The following is a 23,083-nucleotide window of genomic DNA, read 5'->3' as shown; positions in this document are numbered from 1 at the left end:
GTCGTAGGAGGGGGTGTGCAGATTAGTCGGGAGACACACACACGTATCATTGTGTGCCAAGCTGTCAGTAACAGAGTGTAGCTGACAAGCCAGCTGATTGTAAGAGTGAAGTGTAAGGTGGTGACAGGTTCTAGTCAGAGCAACCTGGGTCAAAGCTTCCACTCCACATCTCCAGATGTGTTCAACACTGTGTGTGTGTGTGTGTGTGTGTGTGTGTGTGTGTGTGTGTGTGTGTGTGTGTGTGTGTGTGTGTGTGTGCAATCAATGGAACGCCAGCCCCTTTGGGGAGCAAGGAGAAGACAGCTGCTCATCTGTCTCGCCGCAGGTCTCAGATCTGCTGACTGTCACTGTTCACTTGTTTGTTTACAGTCAGCGCCATCAGCAGCTGCTCTGAAATCAGTCTGATGCCACATGCTATACAGGACATTATGAGCACAGCTTGCCCTGTGTCTGCCTAGCCTCATTAGGTGTAGACAACGCTGAGTGGGCTGAACACTAGAGCTCAGACTTGTTTAAAGTCACGACTGTGTTGAAACTCTTTTTGTCGAAGCCATAACCTTTTATCAGGTTTGAATCCCTGCTGAAGAAACAGAAGCAAGAAGAACAAGAAATGAGTTAGATAATGCAGGTCGAGTACAAACTAGTGACAAACATTAGGAAAATCTAATTAAACTGAACAGAGGAACAAAACAAATCCTGCCATGGCAGTAAATGGTTTGATGAGCAGAAAAAAAAAGGATGGGATTCTTATACTATGACATATGCAGTAAGCAGCACTCAGTGTCATGGCCACCTGTGGGAGATTTAACCATTTTATGTGATAGCAAAGGCTAAATGATGTTCCCGAAGCTCTTAATAACATTTAAGCACTTACCTTTATAATAGGCGTATCATGATATGTTTTATGTTCTTCACAACAGTAGTGCAAGTTTTTCCTTCTGGAAAAAAGAATACATCTGGATCTAAATTTACATAGAACAGGCACAGCTGTACTGATATTCCACTTGAACATCAGCATGGCTAAAGATAGTTTTTATCTTTCGCGTTTTTCATCTGCGCGTGGGAAGCGAAGCCTTGCTTTAGTAGGACATTGTGTTAATAAGTATTATTGCAAGAATTAAATTGCAATAACTTTGTTGTTGGATTGTTAATGAGGATAAAGTCACAGTGCTTTAAAAGTGTTTTCATACCTTTCACGCTTTTTAATGAATGTTCTTGTAATAAGCATCAGTTAATGAGTAAAGAGGCACTAATGAGCCCTTATAAGAGCCTTAATAACATATGTTAAACTAGACTAATTATGACTGACAGACAGATAGACAGAATACTAGCTGGTGATCACTTCATAATATATACCATTACTTCATGTAAATAATTTTACATTCCAGCTTGTACAAATAACATATAACAAAATGCCCCCTAAAAACAAGCTCATGAGGGAACTAACTCTGTAATGACAAATCATATCCTCGCGTAGGTGGTACAGAAATATGTTCAGTGCTACAAAATCGCAGGACCACTACATCATGTTTCATATTGTTAAAGACGGCTGCTACTGGCTATTCCCCCTTAAGCCAGCAGATCGCACTTATTTTCTGTTTCAGTTTCAGTTTTATCTGCGTACGCGAAACCACGTGGGCAGAGACACTCTGACCTTGCTCTCTTCGCTCTCCCTGTGTAACACAAAGCCTCTCATGGCCTTCCCATGGCAAATGCAAGCCTATTGAATCAATCCAGACAGTAATGAGAAGCCTTCCCACAACAATAGGCTAGATCCGTTTATCAGCTGTGTTTAAGAAAAGCCAGACAACCCAACTCTCCTTCATGGGAATTCAATCACTTAAACCCTATTCTGCTTTATCAACAATTAATCTCCTTCTAAAGCCTCACACTTGAATGGGACAAGACAGTAAACAGCACACAGTGTTATACGGTGTGATGCCACACTGAGAGCAACCCCAGCACTCCCTCAAACAAACAAGAAGAAGGAAAATGGGACAGAGAGAGGAACAACAACGTTCAGAAAAACAGACGGCAGCGTCGCTTCGCTGTGCGTGTCATTTCTTCGGCTCGAGAAGCGGCAAATAAACAGCCGTCTTGTTTTTGGCTCCAACTCCTGTGTTATTTCTGCACTGCCAGCAGCAGTGGTGGCAAACGGCTGTGAACAGAAGTGGAAGTTCTCCTTTTGTCCTCGGACTGCCGATGAGCTATCACTCATGTACCATAGGGCTTCTTGCTGCCAAGAACAATAGGACATTAGAATTCAGCTGACAAAGCACAGCACATTAATACAAGAAGTCACTCAAAGACTCAATATATATATCTATATTTATAGAGAGAGAGAGACATTGGAGTGTTCGCTTAAAAAAAACATGAATTTTTATGCTGTAGGAAAAGCGTAAGATCTTCATTGACATTAAAGGGCATTTGTCATTGGAAGACAATATCAGACACACAGAAATCATATGCATTGGAACTTTTAAGAAGATCGCAGCATTGTGCCCCATGGAAAGATATTTGCATTTCATCAGGCATTTGTTTTTGGCAACACACTGTCATAAAAAACTCGTTTACTTTCTGAGCCGCTCGTGTTTTCATTATCTCCGCTGCAAGAAATCTGTTGATGAGAATAGTTATTCAGTAATTATGTGCTGACCCATCATTTAAATCACAGCGACTCCCGACAGATAGATAGCTGCCATGTGGCTGTGTTAGATAAAGCCAGGACCAACTGTCCAAACACAATCGCACACACGCTCAAATGCACGCACACACTCTCACACGCAGAGTTAAAGGGGTGATCATGGGTAGGTGCGCATACATGGGCACGGGCGCCCGTGCTGTCGCGCTCATGCAGACAAAAGAAAATAAATGTCGCGGGGTCTTTTATGCTACTTGACTCTGAAGTTTCTCAAATCAGCTGCTTAACATAAATTAGCATTTGCAAAATAAATGTAATGTTTCGCGCCGTGGCGAAGCGACGCCGATGAATGATGCATGAGGACATGCAAATGAGCGCAATCCAGCAGAAGTTTGCTCGCCGCTGTGCGATTCACATCCCTCGTCCACGTCCTCCTCACTACCCCACTGCCACTCTCCTTCTTCCCCTGCTTCCTCTCCCATCCCTTACTTGAAAAGGTAGGGCGGGGGGGTGCGCAATGTTTTCCGGTTGTGTCCATCCCTAAGCAGTCCCTCACCCCTGCAAAGTGCTTTAATTGATATGGAAAACCTCAAGTTGTTCGTGCAAACTTTGCAAACAATGCAAATCAGTATCCGGCACGCATTTGCTGAAGTGCACTTCTTCCAAGCTGCTCAACTCGTCCCAACTTGCTCCCAGAAATCCCGCTGTTGCATGTCCCAGAGGCCGCAGGGGCTCTCGACAGTAAAATGTGGGTAATTATGTGCATTGTCTTTTCAGAATGGCTGCATCGCAAATTAGAGAATGGCAGAAAAACAATTTGAGCTCAGTGTCCGAGAAGTAGTTAAATACCAGCTTAAAGACCAGCTTTCAATTTTGTTATTAAAGAAATCAGTAACTGATCTGCATTCAGCTGATGCGCTCAGCTATGAGCACAAACACTGAATGCTTTACACACCTGGGACACAGGCTTTTTCTTCACTTTCCAGTCGAGTTTTCCACCAAATTTCACATGCTTTAAAACGATGACGGCAGGGGAGACGAGCTGGCTCGGGTGCTCCATTTAGGGCATCACTTCTCAACTGCGGGCAGCTGTAATGCAGCTTGCTATATAACTTAATCATTCGCAGATGCTTCCTGTAATTCTCCATCATTTCACGCTTTCCATTTACAGTATCCTGTTGTTTTCGTGCATCTTTGAGGGGGGTTACGTCCGCTGCAGTCCAAATTCACACGGCAGAGGTATTACTTTCCAATTCCTCCCTGAAACAGTGCTTATCAAAGAAGCGGTTTCCAGTCACCTAGCACATCAGCAAAGGTAATTTAATTTTAGGTTTAGATTTTAGCCGTCATGGTATAGAGTTCCCTTTGATCAGGAAATAGTTTCTCCCTAAGAGCAGCAGTAGCTCCTAAAATCCAATATGTCTTAATAATAAGAAGAAGAAAACAGGAACAAATCATGACACTTAGCATTTTCACTGGAAAAATAATAGCTGCTTCCCAGTGTTGTTCATTGATCTGTTGTGCATATAGAGAACAATCCACCACCTATTCCCTCCGTGTTTCTCATCGAGCATTCTATTGTTAGAGCAGCTCAAGGCTACCGGCGCACCAAATGCCCCCACTCCAAGTGCACTGGGAGAAAAGTTGGAAAGAAACACTCTCACTAAGGAAATGTAATCAATAGACTTGCAGCAAAGGCATTTCAGGCAGGGGATCAACTCTGACCTGTATTCAGAGATATTACAGGTGCAAGGGGAGGCACATATATGTGTGAGCTTGGAACAAAAACACAAGATGTAGTTTCAGTGTTTGTGCTGCCAAAAAAGATTTCACTCTCAGGAGTTTTTCACAGCCATTTGAAGAAATAAAAAAAGAAACCTAAGCATATCCTGGGTTTACAAAAGAATGTACAGATATAACATATACATGCATAAGTTCGACCTTAACCTCAGATGCTGGGATTAACCCTTTAGCAGAAACACATTTTTGCGGGCGTTCTAAAATTGTCATCCATCAGACTCTGACAGCAGTTTTATGAAAGGCTTTCGTGAAAAATTCTTTCAGCTGCAAAATATTTGTGGTTTCTCTCGCTTGTGCCGTCTGTTTTGTCTCCCTGCGCAACATCCGAGTTAAAAAAAGCCCATGTGTGAATCAACACATGGGCTTTTTTTAACTGGGGCACTCAATAAACCTACATTTCTTCTCTTTGAGTCGTTGAGTTTGTGTGCTGGTGTGGCTGGGGTCATTATTCTTTGGGAAGATACATTTCTGGGTTAACTTTCAGCTGTCAGACAGATGGTCTGACGTTATCTCAAAGCACCATTTGATGATGCTCAATTTGTTGTTGAATTCATTGCTTAGTCTTTGAGGGAGTATCGGAGCTCCATCTCATTACATTTTTACCACTGTGCCTCACATTCGGTGTAAAGTTCACTTCCTGGAAAGCTGTGTTTTGTCTGTGGCAAACATGTCCCCATCTTTGACTTAACTGTCCGTAGCATGAGATTCAAAAATGTATGCTATTTGTCTGCATGTGTGGTGACAAACCATTAAAGCAAAGCCTCCACCGCACATGCTGGTCACATTTGTGCAATCTCTTTGTGACTGCACATGCATCCACTTTGAAACTAACAGTTGCGAGAGCTTTTAGTAGATCTTGAGATGAAAACCAGCTGGTTGTCACTTGAAAACGAGTCGCCTGTCGATGAAGTTCCTTTCAGTGGAATGATTTAGTTCAAATCACAGAGATCTTTTTGTAAATCCCAGGCTAGCCGGTCAGCAGCCATAGAGAGAAAAGAGGGAAAAGGGTATTTTTTTGGAGCCACTTGTAACTGTTCTGAGTACACTAATTGTTGTTGCAAGTGCACAAGATGTCATTTGTTCCACACTATACCAGTTTTCTCCCCAACATGCTAAATACTCTACTACAGTATTAACAGATTCAAATCCCCCCAAAACGCAACTTAGTTGAAACATAAACCAGGTTTCGCTCCATTTTTAGTCATGTAGTAATCACCATGTTGCCCATGGTGATGTTTGTAGTGGTCCTGGGTTCTGGTAGGTTTGGTCAGAAAGTGATAACGCAGCATTATAAGTTATAAATAACTGTGCCTGCAAAAGAGTAGGCTGTGATTAATAGTCCACCATCCCTTTTGGCAGTGTCTATCACACACACACACGCACACACACTGGAGGAAGCAGGTCTTCAAATGCCCTGGCTATCAATAATCTGCATCGCTAAATTATAAAGTAACCAACATTCATCATACACCTCTCTGCTATTAGGCTAAGAAACAATCAGGTAGTCTAAGGAGCTTGGAAAGAAAAGCGTCTGGACTTCTTTGAGTTGCTTGAAGACGTTTCACCTCTCATCCGAGAAGCTTCTTCAGTTCTAAGGGTCAAATGGTGGAGAGTCCCAGATTTAAACCCAGTGGGAGTTTCCCCCCAAAGAGGGACAAAGGACCCCCTGACCATCCTCTACCTAATCCCATGAGCCAAGGTGTGAAAGCAGGTGTGGGTCGCAATCAGCCAGGGTTTTGGGTGAGTTCATTGTGAAACCTGGCCCCACCCTACCATCCTGAGGTCAGATGGCCCAGGATGTGAGTGGGCGTTAAGGCGTCTGGGAAGGTATCTCAAAAACTGGATTATAGATGGCAGACAGTTGGTGTCGTAAACCACCGCCTCTGTTCAAAGATGGTCACTCACAGTGGACATAAATGGCTTCTTTCACTCCTCTTTCAAACCATCTGTCCTCTCTGTCCAAAATATGAACATTGGCATCCTCGAAAGAGTGACTTTTGTCCTTAAGATGCAGATGGACTGCTGAGTCTTGTTCCGTGGAGGTGGCTCTTCTATGTTGTGCCATGCGCTTGTGAGGTGGCTGTTTGGTCTCTCCGATGTAGAGGTCTGGGCATTCCTCGCTGCACTGTACAGCATACACCACATTGTTAAGTCTGTGTTTTGGAGTTTTGTCTTTCGGGTGAACCAGTTTCTCTCTGAGCGTGTTGCTGGGTCTGAAGTACACTGGGATGTCATGCTTGGAGAAAACTCTCCTGAGTTTCTCTGATACACCGGCTACATAGGGGATGACAATGTTGTTGCGTCTGTCTTTCTTATCCTCACTCGCTGGTGTCTGATCTTCTTCTCTGTGCCTCTTTGCTGACTGTAAAAACGCCCATTTAGGATAGCCGCATGTTTTGAGTGCTTCCTTTACATGCATGTGTTCCTTCCTTCAGGCTTAGAAGGAACATGTTCTGCCCAGTGGTGTAGGGTCCTAATTACTCCAAGTTTGTGTTCCAGAGGACATATCTCAGCTAGCTTGGGAATGCCTTGGTGTTCCCCCAGAAAAGCTAGAGGAGGTGACCAGACTAGTTGTCTTTGCTTCGACTGCTGCTCCTGTGACCTTAACTCAGACTGATGGATGGATGGATGGACTTTGTAGAGAAATTTTACAAGCCTAGTTTTTAGTTTTATTTTAGTCAAGTAAAATGTTTTGGTGTTTTCAAAATCAATGAATGCAACAATTCCTATCCTGCCGCCTGCCCTTTGACAGTTGGAAACAGGACATTTTTTGCATTTAATTAATGTTTCAGTAATTAGAAAGCTTCAGGCTTCATGTACTTTATCTTGTACATGTAAAAGAAATGTATTTTTTTCTCTATTATGGTTTAACAGTCATTAGTGTCCATTTTTTGTCTGAAGGTTGTAGTGAGCAATAGACCTTGGCATGTTGATAACTCACATTTCATCCAAGAGGTTTAAACAAGAAAGTTTTTACCAGTTACTCCTCTATATAAGGAGGCTCTATATAATAATTGCTGTCTGGAAACTGGAAACTGAAGAAATATAGGAATGCAATAACTTTCCATGTTATGAAAAGGTCAACAAAACGTTATTTATTTAAATATATCAACACGCATGCTATATTTCAAAAGAGGCTCAAATGTTTACTTATCTAAATTGTGCAAAATAGCCAACAGCTATGAGATATTAAAGTATTTTTTCAAGCAGAACATCAATATCAAAGTGTTTCATGAAATCTGAAGGCCTCACTTACATTTACATAATTGCCATTTGCAGCGTAGCAGCTGAAAGCTTACAGTTAGTTGGTAAATCCTAATTTACCGTAGATTTAATGACAATTATTGCCAACTGTCATTGTAGCTCTGTTAAAGCTAATAATTGGTACTTCTGTGATATGGTGAAACCAGAAGGCAAACATTTAGTCTGTCTTGTTATTCTTATTTGTGGAAGTAGATATACAAATTATTAGCTTGTTTTTTATGATAAATTAGTAAATTGTCTGTGTTTGCTTTCAAAATCTAAAACTAGTTCAGAATTTTCCTGTTTTAGTTTTTATCTCGGGAGTTATCAAGAAGCAAGTATATTGCTATAGGTTGGAAACATTCTCGGCTGTGAAGTAACTTTTACTGGCTGTCAGTGAAGCTAATGGCATTATTAGCTATAGCTAGCTATAACTCCTCTCTTGGGTTAGTCAGATAATACAGCATTTATCAAATGTTGATATAAGTACTTTCAGCAATTACAGGCAGAAGAATTAGTATAACAATAACTTCTGAACATCAAAAAGGGTGATATATGTGAATATACAGTACAAGTGATCTTTCTAGCCATGGATAGCTTAGCTCTGATGCTAAATGTTTCAATATAACAGTAAACAGTGGAAGGATCAGGTTGATGATAGACATTTGTGATGCACAGCGAACGATTACATTTTAGATCCCCTGTCTGGTTTATGACCAAATTCCCGTTAGCCTCAGCTGTGTTCAGTCTTTAATGGTAATTTTTAGAAATGTGAGCGTGCTAGCACACAAAGTAAACCATAACATCAGTGTCATCCTTGTGCATACTGCAGGAGAAAATGCTTCATTTAGGAAAAGCAAGTATTCAAAATACATTCACGGCATGACCTTGCCTTACTTAATGTATTCCTTTCCTATCTGACACCCACTCACTCTCTACTATCCAGATTAGCATAGAAATGTGATGATATAATATAGTGTAATGCCAGGTTTCATGGGGCTTTTCTAATGTGCACACTTTTTGAGTCAGTCCCCGCTCTCGGTGCTCCCTGAAAAACCTTCAAGGAAATCTCTGTTCACCCCTGAATTCATGCGTGCAGGCTTCATACTCACCATAGAGACATTACGCCTCTGCACGCAGCGTGGGCACGTGTATGTACACATGCGCTGAGATTGTACACACACTCAAATCAATTCCTCTTAGACAAGATTAGCCAATCTATCTTCATTACGCTTCATTAAATAGATAACATGTGACGCGCTCGCTCAGTGTGTAGGATGTATTCTCCTGTGGGCGCAGACAAAGATGTGTGAAATGTAATTAATTGTTTCTTTACACAATACGTCTCATTCCATTAATGAAAGTGATTGAGTTGCTCTTTATACACTCCGGGTTAGACTGGTGACAGTTCATTTCTACATTTTAACTAGTCTAGCTACTTCCTCTCATCTTGTTCAAATTTGCTCCTCTCTTCACTTTCTGTCTCTTTTCTTTGATCTTTTGCATTTACCTGGTCCCCCCACCCACCCAGCCACCCACCCAGCACTGAAAACCAAAGTGCTGAAGAAGATAGTGAGCTTCAAGAGAATTTCCATGGCAACAGATTTTCAATCATACCTCTCCAATAACATTGCTCTGACAGTTCGTCCAGGGAGGGCTGAATATGATGTGGCTTAGACTTTGATCACGATCCCACTGATCTTTCAATCAACGTCAGATAATACTGAATCTCAGCTGACCTCCATCTCCATTAAGCAGCTGATTTAATCATTTAGCTTTCTCTCAGTTTCAAATATTGAAACTGCACACTGGGTTATAGATATCTGAAGGCATAAAATAATGCGACTAATTTCTATGCAGTAGTCATTACCTGGGGTTTTTCTCTGAGATTTATCGCAGAGATGTCAAAAGCAAAACTCCCATTGTTTGACTAACCTCCCGTGTCAGAGTCCCTGACACTTTCTCAGGGTTTCTCAGGGTGAGCGGTTCTGGGTTTCACAGAGCCTGAAGCCCCCTCGCTGCAAACTTTAGCGTGGTCTCGCCCACAGCTGAGACCGCTGACATTTACTGTTGTTACAAACAGCGCATTTTCTCACTCACCCTTGAGATCTCCCCTCTGCAATTTATTTCCACCACCACGATTCCATCATCCCACATTTCTTTTTAGATTAAGTGAAGTATCAGTCGATGTTGTAGTAGATATTATATTTCTCTTGGTCCTCGGAGAGTCCCTCTCCAATGCAGATAATTGCATCTTTTTTGAAGAAGAAGAAATTCACCAAGATCTGAACTTTTGGTTCATCTGCTTTTTCAAGAAGTTACTGCAATTTCCTAAAACTTCATTTACCATGAGGTGTAGATGTGTAGAATGGATACTGAAGTAAAGCTTGTCATTTTTGTTTGTTTTTTGTTTAGACCCAAATTATCACATATCAGTCCAGTTAGTTCCGATGCCACACATGCAACACATGAATTAATTGTGATATTACACACAATGATAGCACCACCTCTATGACTGAAGATGAAACACAGTTAGCATGGTAGCACATCAAAGAATGTGCCATTGTTACCTCCTGACCCCACCCATAGATCTCTAATAAGACATAGCAGATCTTTCCTAATGAGATGCCGAGCCACTGTGTTCTTTACATGGGTAATTAGCCGGATTGCTCGTTAAACAATTAGTCAGATATCTCACTGGTAGTCTCTGTGCACTCTGTTCACACACTTTGTCCGACATTTGCAGATGCCCATTCCTACGTTAATTGAAGCTTTCAGACAAAGCAACTAATTCAAGTCTGCGTAACAAATTGTTGAATATTAGCTGCACTTTCACCTGTACAGTCCATCTAAGTCAGTTGGAATTTTTGAGCATGAGCCGACTGTGAATTTAAATGTTTGCTTCTGTTGTGGAATATGAGCATGAACGCATCCTATAATTTAAAATTGTCCCTTATTTATTTAGGCCTTTTTCTTGAGTGAGCCTCAAACAAATTTATGGTGTCAGTGTGCTGTGAGTGCAGTGCATGTGTGATGTGTGGCTACAAATACCTGTTTACTGGTCCAATTGGGACGCCGTACATGACAATTCCTGCAAATCCAAAAATCCCACAGGCACACCTTTGTGACTGACCAGGTGTGTGGAAATGAGAAGGCTTTGTCTCTCTTTCTCGAGTTGCAGCTGGTGTGTGTGTGTGTGTGTGTTCACAGCCTAGTGCTACATCAGTAATGCCTAAGGGCAGAGACTACCTCAAAGTGCTCTCCGTTTCCCAAGTGTGGCTAATTAGTGCAGCTACGAATGAGGACAACACTTCACATAAGCAGACTGTCACCTTTGAAGATATATGTCATATCACCTTGAAATGTGAAATAAGACAAAGTTGGAAAGAAATACATACATTGCATAATATTTGAGCCCCAAAGCTTCTAGTATATTTAATATCTGAGTCAGATTGGCCATTTTGCCTTTCATTCTAAACGTGGCCATGCAAAGCGTGGTGGAGTGGGCGGCAAAATAATGGCAGTAATCTTATTAAATCATATATCATGAAAACACTGGTGAATTCTGTTTTGTTGGTTGTTATGTAAACTATGGGGGAAAAAATCATATAGTCTGAGCGTATATTTAAAAAGGCTTAAATAAACTGCACACAGGAGCGTCACACATTCAGTAAAGTGACTGAAGTGTAATGCCATGTGGCTCCATGCAGCTTTTTGGCTATCTGAGCTGGCTGTTTCTTGGCTGAAAGCAGACTTCCCACACTGAGCTCATCAAAGAAAAAGCAGCAACACAACTTTCAAGAGGCCCTTCTCGTACCCAGGGAGACAAATACTGCCATCTTGTAAGGAGCATGTTGTGGAGGCGAGTCCCATTGTTAGCTAAACTTAGTTCTTCACTGGCAGCGACGTATATTTTGGGTCATAGTCATGTTGGAAGACAAAGTGACCACCCAGACTCAGTTTTGCTGCTGATTGCTTGACATGTTCACATATTTCTTCCTTCATGATTCCTTCCACTTTGATGAGATTCCCACTTCCAGTCTTTGAAATTTTTGGCTTCCTACTTCTGCGTGGCTTTCTTTGAATTTCTCCATGATACTTCTCACCTCAGTTGACACTTGGAAACTCTGTGACAACTCTGTGGATCCATCTCCTGCTTTATGAACATCAGCGGTTCTTTTTCTCAAGTCTAAACTGATTTCTTTTGTCTTTGACAAATTTGATACTTTCTAACTAACAGCTCAAACTGTCACTGAAGTTTTGATACTAGGTGTAAATTGGAAAATAACACTCATTTTTAACTTGAGCTTTGAGCATTATAAAGTTTAAGCACATCATGGCAGTGGTTTGTGCTCTGGCTCACTAAAAGGGTCAGTTGTTTAAGGGGGGCTAATAATATAGATTCTGGTAATTTGGGTTTTTTCTGAAATAATTCTTTTATTGTGTAAAAATATATATTTTTAATTTGCCTTTTAAGGAAAAGTAGGATGTTTAGAAATGCTATGGTGAAAATCCCATGCTCTGTTAAAAAACACTTTGGAAAATTTTTAATAATTTTGTTTGATTGCCTTATATTGCTTCCTTAGCCGGCAATCATCTTGTGCTAAACAATCCAGGCCTCAGAAGTCTTCAGTACAGAACAGGATCTCAGCTTGTTTCGCTTGCTTGTGCTTGCTCTGTTTTTTCCACAGCACAGGACAGAGGCTCTCTTGTAGAGCACACATAGGTTCATGATTGTTGGAAGTGGCAACACATTCTCCGCTCACATGACATACAAATTTGTTTGAATACTCAATATGGCAATTTTTACAGCAACAACTGTTGTTGAGCAAATGTTGGAATCCCTTGCTTGAACCCTACATGAACCTGCACACTAGCTTGACCATGTCCGTGCATAGTGTCTTTTCCAAAATTTAACCATGTACTTTTTCTTGCCTGAAACCTCACAATCTTATTTTATTATTATTTTTTGCCGAAACATTCCCAAGGAGTCAAAGCAAAAGTAAAAAGCAATGAATAAGTGAACAGTTAGCTTCCAAATGGGACACAAACCCCACATCTACGCAGCTTATGCATCACTAATGCCAAGGAAAACCTTGTGCATCTGACAGAACAGCCGCATTTGATGCACTCGGATGAGAACACCTCGGGTTTAACGCAAATAAAATAGGGCATGTTAATTATTGAGCTTAAGACTTGCTGTTTTCTGCTGTTTTCATCTTTTTTGCTAAGCTAGGCTTTTGGCTTCGGAAATAACAGCAGTATCAATTTCCACAATATGTTGAGCTGTTCCTTTTAAAATTGAACGGCACTTCATTAGTCATTGTTTTACCACTGATCATACAGCAGAAATCCATCATTTAGTCAGTTTCTCTGTCACTTTAATTCGTGTACCCTCCCGCTCTGCCTGCTCTCTTTGTTCCTCTCCCTGGTACCTCCTTCACTCATGCCTCCACCTCTTTTGTCTTTCTGTCTCACTGCAGCCGAGCCGTTGGACGGAGAAGAGTACCTGGACATTATAGGCATCATGCGAACCCAAGCAGGCCGCTATGAATGTAAGGCCAGCAACGACGTCGCCACTCCCGATGTCAAATACGTCAATGTGATTGTCAACTGTAAGTAAATACAGAGCGCAGTGCGTGCTTTATTCCAAACTGAACACTGATCAATATCCTTGACACATTTAATGTCAAGCATTTAATATGATGATACACTCGGTGGATAAAAGCCTATAAAAGTCAAGATTGGAGGATAGGCATATGGGTAGAAGCATATAGAGTGTAACAGTATGACATGGAGTGAAGGACGTATGTTGAAAGTTTTGGAGCACCCTTCAATCTTCTCAAGATGAGTCCAGGTAGAAAGAGAAGCTCGGTAACATTGATTGCAGAAGTCATTGCCATGGTAATTCTCACATAACACATCATCATTTAAAGGATACTTCAAACTTCTAAACAAGACCACGTAATCACGTCCTTTCCACGGTTTATATCCTGACAAGTGTTAATACACTCGTCGGCTGTTCAGGATTGATGAAGAGCTCATGAGCCATCACAAACCAACACCTCCCCCGAAGAGAAGTTACAGAATTCTCTTTGATCTGAATAAATCATGGATGGCTGTTTGCCCAAACCGCACTTTAGCCAACACTGAGTGCCTGAATTAAATGATAAAGATTATTTTATTAAACCATTTCCTATCCTGACTGGAAAATGGGCATTAATCCACTTGGGACACATTTTTGGCCATTGGGATGGAAAATGATTATGTGTGGATGATGAATGCTAATATACTTGATAAATGTGAACTCAGTCGATTAAGTTCACTGATTAATCGAGACCTGGATAATCTGTTTGACATCGTTTTTTGAGCTGTGAGAGCTAAAACTGGAGCAAAATCTTACACTGAATCTACAAAATGTGGCAAACACTCAACTCACAAGTTGATTCTGTTCACCTGGACGTTTGCAGCGTTTTCAGTGGGAGAAATGTTTCGTCACTCATTCAAGTGACTTCTTCAGTCTCAGCTGACTGCAGGTTTCCCCAACCTTATAAACAGTACATTTGCACAATAACTGAACCTAGAGCACTAAATGAACAACGGGCTATAAGGTCAGTACCTTGATCACTGATTATTATGCAAATTATCATGACCATTGATCAGCAATTGTTTATAAGGTTGGGGAAACCTGCAGTCAGCTGAGACTGAGAAGTCACTTGGATGAGTCACGAAACGTTTCTCCCACTGAAAACGCTGCAAACGTCCAGATGAACAGATTCAACCTTTTTACTTACCTGGATGATTGAGCATGGATCAAGTCAACTCACAAGTGTTTGCAATTAAATTCAAATTTCCTATGCACCACACTCACAGTTCTGCTCAGAAGTTTATGTACAGTCATTGTGGACTTGACCGTCAAGGTCATTTGGGGATTTAACGATTTCTTTGAACTGTTCTTTTTCATGACTTGACTTTTTAATTACAAAAACTGGGAGCACAAGTTTGAATGTACTTTGGATTTACTTTGAATTTACCTCCACTAATATCTGGTTTAATGTTCCTAAGCAAATTGCACCTCAACCAGATGCTACCAAGGTTCTGGCATTCTGGTTGTTATTTCTCTTGACAGAATCGGTAGAGTTCATTTAAATTGGTTGGTTTCCTGGCACAGACTCTACTTTTAAGCCCAGTCCACAAATTTTCAGTGGAGATGAGGTTGGATCTTTAAGTCATTACAATCATTAAGGACATGTGCTGTATAAACATTCCACTCTGGAAAAGAACAGTTGAAAGAAGTCATTAAAAGACTCGAATTACCCCGACATTTATACCCATGATGAGTGTATGTAAACTTCTGACCACAACTGTATATTAGTAATGCTGTTCAAACATGCTTGTCACTATATTAGTCTGACTATTTCAAAGATACCTATCCCCACACATTAACGTGTGACTTATGTCAGCATTGCGTGACTCTGCAGATCCTCCAACAATAAAGAAAACCCAGAGCTCCGAGACTCCCGTGGGCCGCAACGGGACACTGCGGTGTGAAGTAACCGCAGTCCCCACACCAGAGTTCGAATGGTACAGAGACGATAAAAGGTAAAAGCATTACCCGCTTGTTTTTTTGGGGGTTTTATACACTGCAAACCACACTACACACTACTAGAACTGCATAAACAATGACTTGAAGGAGAGATAACACAACATTCAGCTGTCAAGATCAAATTTCAGTGAAAAATGCTGGCAGTCTAAAGTTGCAGATAAATAGAGTTCACATAGTGGCTCAAGTTCAGGTTGTAATCTCAGCCTGTGTGTTTTCTTTGCCTCCACAAAGGCCAATCAAGGGCTAAGAGTGAACTAAAATATTAATACAGTTGAAACAACAACATCAGGCGCATACAATCAAGCTGTGTACCAACAACCCATTACATAGAGGGCAAGCCATCAGCCTCCCTTACCACAAACAACCATGGCAACTCACTGACTGATGGTAATGAACTCCTGTAGTGTTTCAAGACGGAAAACCTTCTCTCATTTAAAATGACTGGAAACTGCACAGTCCTGGAAAAAAGCCTTCACGATGTTTGAAACGCTCATACTCAACGTGAATTACAATCCTGTCCTGGAACCTTTTTATGTCTGATCATTATTAATTAGTTACAGCTAAAGTGCTGCTGGTCACAGGCATCTGATGAAAGCGTGCGAAAATGACTCTGAATGGACTTGACCTCTCTTGGCCCAAGGCAGTCAGAAAACTTGATTTAGGTTGTTGGCTTTGCACCTAAAGTAATCATAGAGGCTAAATAGATTTTATAAGAATTAAGGCGCGAGTAATGAATTAACTCACTGTATGAGCTGTCTTTAAATAACAGGGCAACAGCAAGGTCCTGCCTGTTGTTGTGCATTAAAAACGGCTTCCATCAGTATCGTTCTGCATGGTTTGTCCTGAGTTGATCCCTTCTCAGCCTCTAAGTGTTTTTTTCATATTTTCAGTGCTAGGCATGCTCTGTATTATGACCCAGTGGTTATAATGGATTGCTTTGATTCCTTTGTCAAATGTGCTCTTACAGTGGTCCCCATTGTCACACCCTTGTCTGGCTTTGATAACATCGTCCGTGTAGTTCATTGGTGAGTAATCACCCACTTTATCGTTAACTCTGCTGCTATTCTGTTGTTAATTGAACATCGCAGCAGTGGTTTCTGTGACATTCTTTTGAGAAGAGAAAAACGACACCAGATCGGCCTTGCTGCTACTTTATATGGTGTAGCTGCTGAAAATCTCAGAAACTCTTTTCCTTTTCTTTTTTTACTGAAAGTAATTCCACTGAAATGGAAATCTGGATCCCTGCACCGTACTGTCTCCTGTGAAATTGCCAATTGTGTGACCAGACACAGATGTTTATTGGAAAGCTATCTCTTTTAAGTGTCATGCGTGTGCCTGAAAAACACTTGAAGAGGAAGGAAATGTAATGACATTCAAAGGGAATGACAAGCCAGTGCCTCAGTTTCAACACTTGTCATTTAATAACCTGAGAAATTTCCTCCTCAGCTGCAGACTCAACGGCTGAGTCAGTGTGGGAACGCAGAGGGCTCGACGGGAACAAGCTAATGATAAGAAAAAATAAATAAAGACGAAAAATACATGCTGCGCAATTTCACTCACGCCCAAAGTGCAGCAGTAAAAGTTCACCGAAGACTGTAGGAAAAATATTGGAAGAGTGTTATCACAGATATACTCTCTAAAGCAATAGTCCTATCATGACAGTGCTTGAAAAGAAAGATTAATGGTAGCTGAAATATTTTTGCATTATCTGTTGTTTCCAACTCTCATCCATCTCAGTTGTTTTGTCCCGCAGAGGATTTTGGCCGTGCGCCTATTCAAGGCACCCTTCTTCCTCTACGCCAGTGGAAAATGTTATTGCTCTTTCTCCTTGGACGATGGTGATGTTAATGCACAATAATAATATCATTTATCTTTGCTTGGCTTTTTAATTTTACTGCCTTGTTTAATTTTACTGCCTTGTTATTTACCTGATTCTTTACAGGAGGTCTTGCTCCTGCGCTTGTTTCCTCCTTAATTAGTTTAACCTCGTACACACACAGATTATCAGATAATATCTGCATTTAAATTCAATTTTATGTAATGGGCTGTTGCCCAGTCTTTGATTCTCATATGGCATAGATGTGGTTAAAGGTGTAAGATTTAGGGTAGATCCTCATTTCCAGTTGCCTACTTTTTATGTCCGCAGACTTCAAGTAAAAGATTATCATACCACCCGTTTTGGAAAAGTGTGTACTTCCTAATTGTCAGCAGGGGTTTATTCTTCTTCTTCTTCTTTAATCTGCTTATATAAAATCTGTGGCTCCAACTGACAGTGAAAAAGATGAACAATGAGTGCTTGTGTGTCACAGAATAAAAGGTTGCAGGGAAGACTGGGAGTCGGAGTTGTCTGGGATCAGGTGAGGGGCTCCTAGCTCCAAGACCCTGATCCGATCGGCTTCCCTTGCAAGTTAAAATGGATCGCTGTTTGTCTTGCTTTGTTCACGGGTGATAAGTCTCTGAACCAGCGGGGCCTGCAAGCGCAGACCCAACATCTTACCTCACTAAACATTACCAATGAGTTTAGGTTTTACATTGGTTAGAGATCTAACCAAAAGGATCATGTCCTAGTGCAATGACAGCTGCTTTTTGCAAACCTGTAGCTAGCTAGCTAATCCAGCAAGTGTTTGCTTGCTATGTTGGTTGAAAGCATCTTCTGCTATTTTAGTGTGATACATAATGTTTCTGTATGAATTACACTGAAATGAGAAGAGGCCTAAAACATGTAATATTGGGCAAAAGCACGGTCTATTAAAAGACAAATGTTCTAGTCGAGTGCCCCGGCCTCGACCTGTAAAAGATAAACAAGGTTCTTCAAGTCTGTGCTACATTGAATTAAGGATAAACATTAGCTCTAATATTAATAATAAAACAGTTCAGGATATTGCTCTTAGTATTCATATTTTCAAACATATTCAAATGTTATACATACAAATTTTAGCAACATCAGAAAAGGCTTTGATAATAAAACTTTTTTGGCTAATGAAACCATACCTTTGCTAATGTTCTCAAGTTCTTCACTGTTTAAAACAAAGGAAGCTGTTGTAGCTGATGAGCAGTGTGCCTGATCTTTAGAAGGAACACTTCTTTGCTATTTAGCTGGTGTGCTAACAACTGCAGCTCAGCTTTATGCTGATAAACACTGTGCCCTTTTTGATTGGAAAGCTATAAAAATATCTATTGGTCATCATTCATTCCCTTTCATCTCAACTTGATGAAATCTTTATAGGTGATATCACTAATAACAACTGACAAATTAACAACTCTCCTATACTCCTTTGATCAGATAAGCTCAAAATCAGACAGCTAAGTTGGGCAGGGAAGTGTGTTATAATTGAAAGAAAAGAACTCTTTTCTTCTCATTTCTACATTTTTTTAGAAGTATATTTAAGTTCCACTGAAGTTTTCTCATTAGCTTTGGTCTTTTGTTGTGTTAAGCCTTGTTTAATCCTTCCTGTACATGGTATTTAGGTAAACAAACAGGGTCGCTATTCTAATTAGCGAAACCTCTCAGATCTAGGATTATTCTGGTTAAATCTCATTGTATTTGATAACTTAACTCCTTTAATATTTTTATACTGTTTCTTTCTTTTTTATTGGGACTCAATGATCTGCAGTAAAAGGTGTTGTAAAACAACTCTTTCAGTGGCATTACAGAGTGGCGGCCCCACACATTGCAAAGAAACTTTGCCTCCTCGTCAAAGTCAGCTTAGAAGGACTTCAGCAGTTTTGTAATCACTTCCTCTCCCGGGTTTGTTTTATCCCCTCCAAAAAAAAAAAACACAGCAGCTCGTCTGGAACGGGACTGAGGCACCAATTTTCGGTTCCAAAAGCTTTGCTCTCACCTGCACCGAGCAAACTGAGGAAACAAACAATCCAGAGTTTGAACAAACTGTTTGGCACGAGCTGGTGAACACACAACGAGGTGCTGAACTCTGAGCAGAGAAGCTTAACTCCACTAAAACTGCAAACATCCATCTTCTGTCAGTCTCGCTGAAATCTCTTCAGGTGATGAATTGAAATTCATGCTATGAAACAGAAATGAGCGTTACTTCACAACGCCTCTGACTTTGCTGGTCTCTGAGAATCTTCACAGTGCTTGAAGACCCAATTAGCCTCAGCAGAGACAGATACATCATGAGTTTAGAGCAGTGATAATGCTACCTGGATGTCATGACCCTTCCTGCACTTTTTGCATTCTCCCACTGCTTCCACATGATGGAATTTGAATCAAGTTGTAAATCAGCACACTACAAAACTTAGAATCAGCATCTGCCTATCTCCAAAAGCATCTAAAGTAGGATGCTTCTCCTGCTCTTTGAACAGTGATTCGCTCCATCCGTGCTCCTGACATGAGAAAATCCAAACTGAGTTGTCAGCTAGTGTGACAGACGGATATGTTTGTTGTTTTGTCAGCTGACGCACGGCTGTCACAACTACCAGAGCATTTTCAATCATCTCTGGGTTACAAGTCTCAGCAGGACTCTCCTCTTGATTTCATTTATCACTGGCCCTGAATCATGACAGACCTGTCACTCTCCTTGGCGCTGATGACCTACTTTAGATGCTCCCACAGGCTGCGGAATCTAATCTGTCGTCCGATGATTTGCTTTGGTCTTTCATCTGTCCCGGCCCGAGACTGCAGCCCTCGTGAGCGCACCACATGCCCTCTGCCAAATAAACGGGGTCAAATCATTTCAGTTCAGGGTTTTATTGTAGCTTCCTTGCATTAGGAAACAATGGTTGGAAGATATCCAGTAGAGCTCTGCTGCCCTCTGCCTGTGAGGAAAATCATCAAACATAAAAGCGTCCCTCCAAAAATAAAGGGGGGGGGTTGACATCCACAACTCCTGCCAAATTTCAGATAATATATTCCAGTGTATTATGCCAAATGAAGAACCTGGCAGACACACAGGCATATTTGAGGATGAACTTGAAATCAGAAGTGATGGAAGTCGTGAAGCTGCGTGTGCCAACGCGTTAAAAGTTAAAATGTTGAGCTCCATAAATGCAAATATGGAGAAGGTGAACTCTGGGAGGACACAGATCCATTTTAATTTTTTTTTATTATAACATCGTAGTTTTCTGCAGCTGGTTAAGTGAACTAACAGCCTTTGTAGCAAACTGTGAAAGCAAAAGAGACTTCTATCTTTTCTGTCTGCGTCCATTCAGTCTCTTGCCAGAGCATCACAAATCATGAGCTGCAATCTACTGTAAAAAAAAACAAACATAGGTGTTTGTTTTCAGCTCCCTGTAGTGCTGTGCATTATCTAGATCGCTCAGCATGCTCCGTAGGCAGGCGGGCCTTTTTAATAGTGCAGTCACTTCTCATGAAGACACACTGGAGAATATATCTTCTGCTGCTGGCCTTATCATCAGAGAGGGAGGGGGAGACTGTGCCGGTGCACTTGCCCCGTCTTCTCTTACTTTCAAACGCACACACACACTGTTCCCAGCACTCCCAAGGTGTCCCTGCTGGAAGGACCTCAACACTCCCGCCGCCACCGCAGCACCCCGGCAAACCAAATTATGCTGTGCCATGATGTGCCGTTTCCTTTTTATGTTAATACTTCCTATCAGCCTCGTATGTGTCAGCACAAACTTCTCGCTCCTCTGCTCAAATTCCGATTACCACATTACCCCGACTTAAGTAGGATTAAGTTGAGGCGCCTTGAATGAGCCTCACCTCATTCATGATATGAAAGCGCTCAATCAGCCCAGAACAAGACGAATCCATTATGCACGGCGTGGCGTTAAATTAGTTTTATTTAGTCGTGATGATATAAGGAGCAGTTCATCAGCAAGGTATACAGTCTGAGTCAGCAAAAGCTGTATTGATTCATTTGCTGTGAGTGGGGTTCAAGGTTGACATCAGCGACAGTCAGAAGTGTGACGTCGTTAGCAGCGTGTTGGTATTTCATCTGGATGAAAACAACTGAAAGTATTTTTTTGGTTGGTGTTAAAGAAAGAAAATTTAAATTATGTGAACAGTGACATTTGAATTGTTGATTTAGAGAGAGAAAGTAACGCATTATTTTTTCCACTCGTTTGCAAGTTCTGCAGGTATTCATCCAAAGCTAAATCTTCACAGGCGTTTCCCCTCGCCCCGTGCGAACTGCATGTTGTTCTCTTTGCTTCGATAGGACGCTGCATTCACCTCCTGGTAAAATGCAGCGTCCTATCAAACTGTTAATGAAAAAGATTTGTTCCAAAATGAGAAAGGCTTATCTCGCTCTTCTGAGCAGCCACAACGCCTACGCTCAGAGAGTTCAGCAGCGTGACCCCCGCTGATGCAAAGTAACAGCCGGCTAGAAGGTACAACTTGTTTTGGAATGTAATTAATGGGCTTGGCTATCTGAAGACCTTTACTCCAGTACAGTAACAGTCCATTAGCAAAACATTGCAGGCAGACATGATTATAAAACATATGGACATATATAATGTATCACTTTGTAAAGACATTTTGAATGTTGTTTCAAGGTTTCTGGTTTCAAGACCTAATTTGAATCTTTGTTACTTTGAAGTTACTTAAAACTGTCTGGTCTACGTCTCCTCTCCAGGCTGGCTAATACCCAGAGCATCACCATCCAAACTTCTGGAACTACCACTAGTCTCACGATTGCCAACATCACTGAAGAGGATTATGGGAACTATACCTGCGTGGCCTCAAACCGACTGGGCGTCCAGAATGCCAGCCTTTTCCTCTATAGTGAGTATATACACAATAAAATGGTGAATAGACTAGTACCTATAGAGTACTTTTCTACTCTAACTGAGCGATCAAAGTGATTTATACTACAAGCTTCTTTCAGCCAATCACACATATATTCATGCGAGCACTTTTTTCTATAGCTAAGCACTTGTCTAACCCCCACACACCCTCAGGGCAACTCTGGATTCAGTATTTTGCCCTAAGGATACTTCAAAACAAGCTGGAGTAGATGGGAATCAAACCACCAACTTTCTGATTGGTAGCAAACCTGCTCACCACCCTCACTACTTCCATGTGCTATTTAAATGTGACATTAGAGGCATGTCTTACAGACATAAAGACCTGGGTGACCTATGATTTTATGCTTGTGAAGTCAGACAAAGCTAGAGTTGCTGTATTTGGCCATAAAAATCTCAGCAACATGTCTAACCAGATACTTAGATGTCTGCTAGTACCACCCTGGTGTCCATTACTAATGTCATGATCAGGAAATGTCCGCTAACACACATTTTTAGGGCCGACTGAGTTCATCTTTGCCATCTTTGCCAACTTAAGACTCATTTATTTAGATTGGCTTTTAATTAGATTTGTGCTGTGTGTTTTATTATTAATGTATTTTATGTATTTCTGTTTTATATTACTGTGAAGCACTTTGTGGTTTTTATCCTGTGAAAAGTGCCATATAAATAAATTGATTTGATTTGATCATGTCAAAATTAGAACCATTCTGTCTCACAGTGATGCTGAAAAACGAGTCCATGCATTTGTTATTTCCAGGGTGGACTACTCGAATTCTCTGTTAACCATTTGTCCTAAAAGCTCCCTGAAAAGCCTTGAAAACACAGAAGTGAGGTCATATTTCTCCTATATTGGCTTCACTTTATTGACTCTCTGTTGAATCAAGGAATTAAATTCAAAGTCCTCACGTACAAAGTCCTGAAAGACCAGGCTCCATCATATCTTAAAGGCCTCATTGTATCACATTGTCCCAGTAGAGCTCTTTGCTCTCAAACTGCAGGCTTACTTGAATTTGCCAGTTTTTTAAAGTAGAATGGGAGGCAGAGCCTTCAGCTATCAGTATCTC

The 23,083-nt window shown here is 41.1% G+C and overlaps 1 protein-coding gene across 5 annotated transcripts in view; it reads left to right on the top strand.

Moving 5' to 3' along the window:
• LOC120744982 (limbic system associated membrane protein) overlaps positions 1–23,083 on the top strand; it is a 453,615-nt gene that overhangs the window by 423,744 nt on the left and 6,788 nt on the right. For 4 of the 5 annotated variants that reach the window (XM_040049584.1, XM_040049586.1, XM_040049588.1 and 1 more), the window contains 3 exons: positions 13,168–13,299; positions 15,148–15,286; positions 21,848–21,996. In XM_040049584.1, the coding sequence (XP_039905518.1) occupies positions 13,168–13,299; positions 15,148–15,286; positions 21,848–21,996 (420 nt within the window). The remainder of the gene's footprint in view (positions 1–13,167; positions 13,300–15,147; positions 15,287–21,847; positions 21,997–23,083) is intronic. The other variant, XM_040049585.1, reaches the window with a different exon arrangement.

The sequence above is a fragment of the Simochromis diagramma genome, unplaced genomic scaffold (assembly GCF_900408965.1).
Source record: "Simochromis diagramma unplaced genomic scaffold, fSimDia1.1 OVJJ01000611.1, whole genome shotgun sequence".
Lineage (NCBI taxonomy): Eukaryota > Metazoa > Chordata > Actinopteri > Cichliformes > Cichlidae > Simochromis > Simochromis diagramma.
The sequence above is the reverse complement of the archived record's forward strand: the minus strand, read 5'-3'. Positions and strand labels throughout refer to the sequence as shown.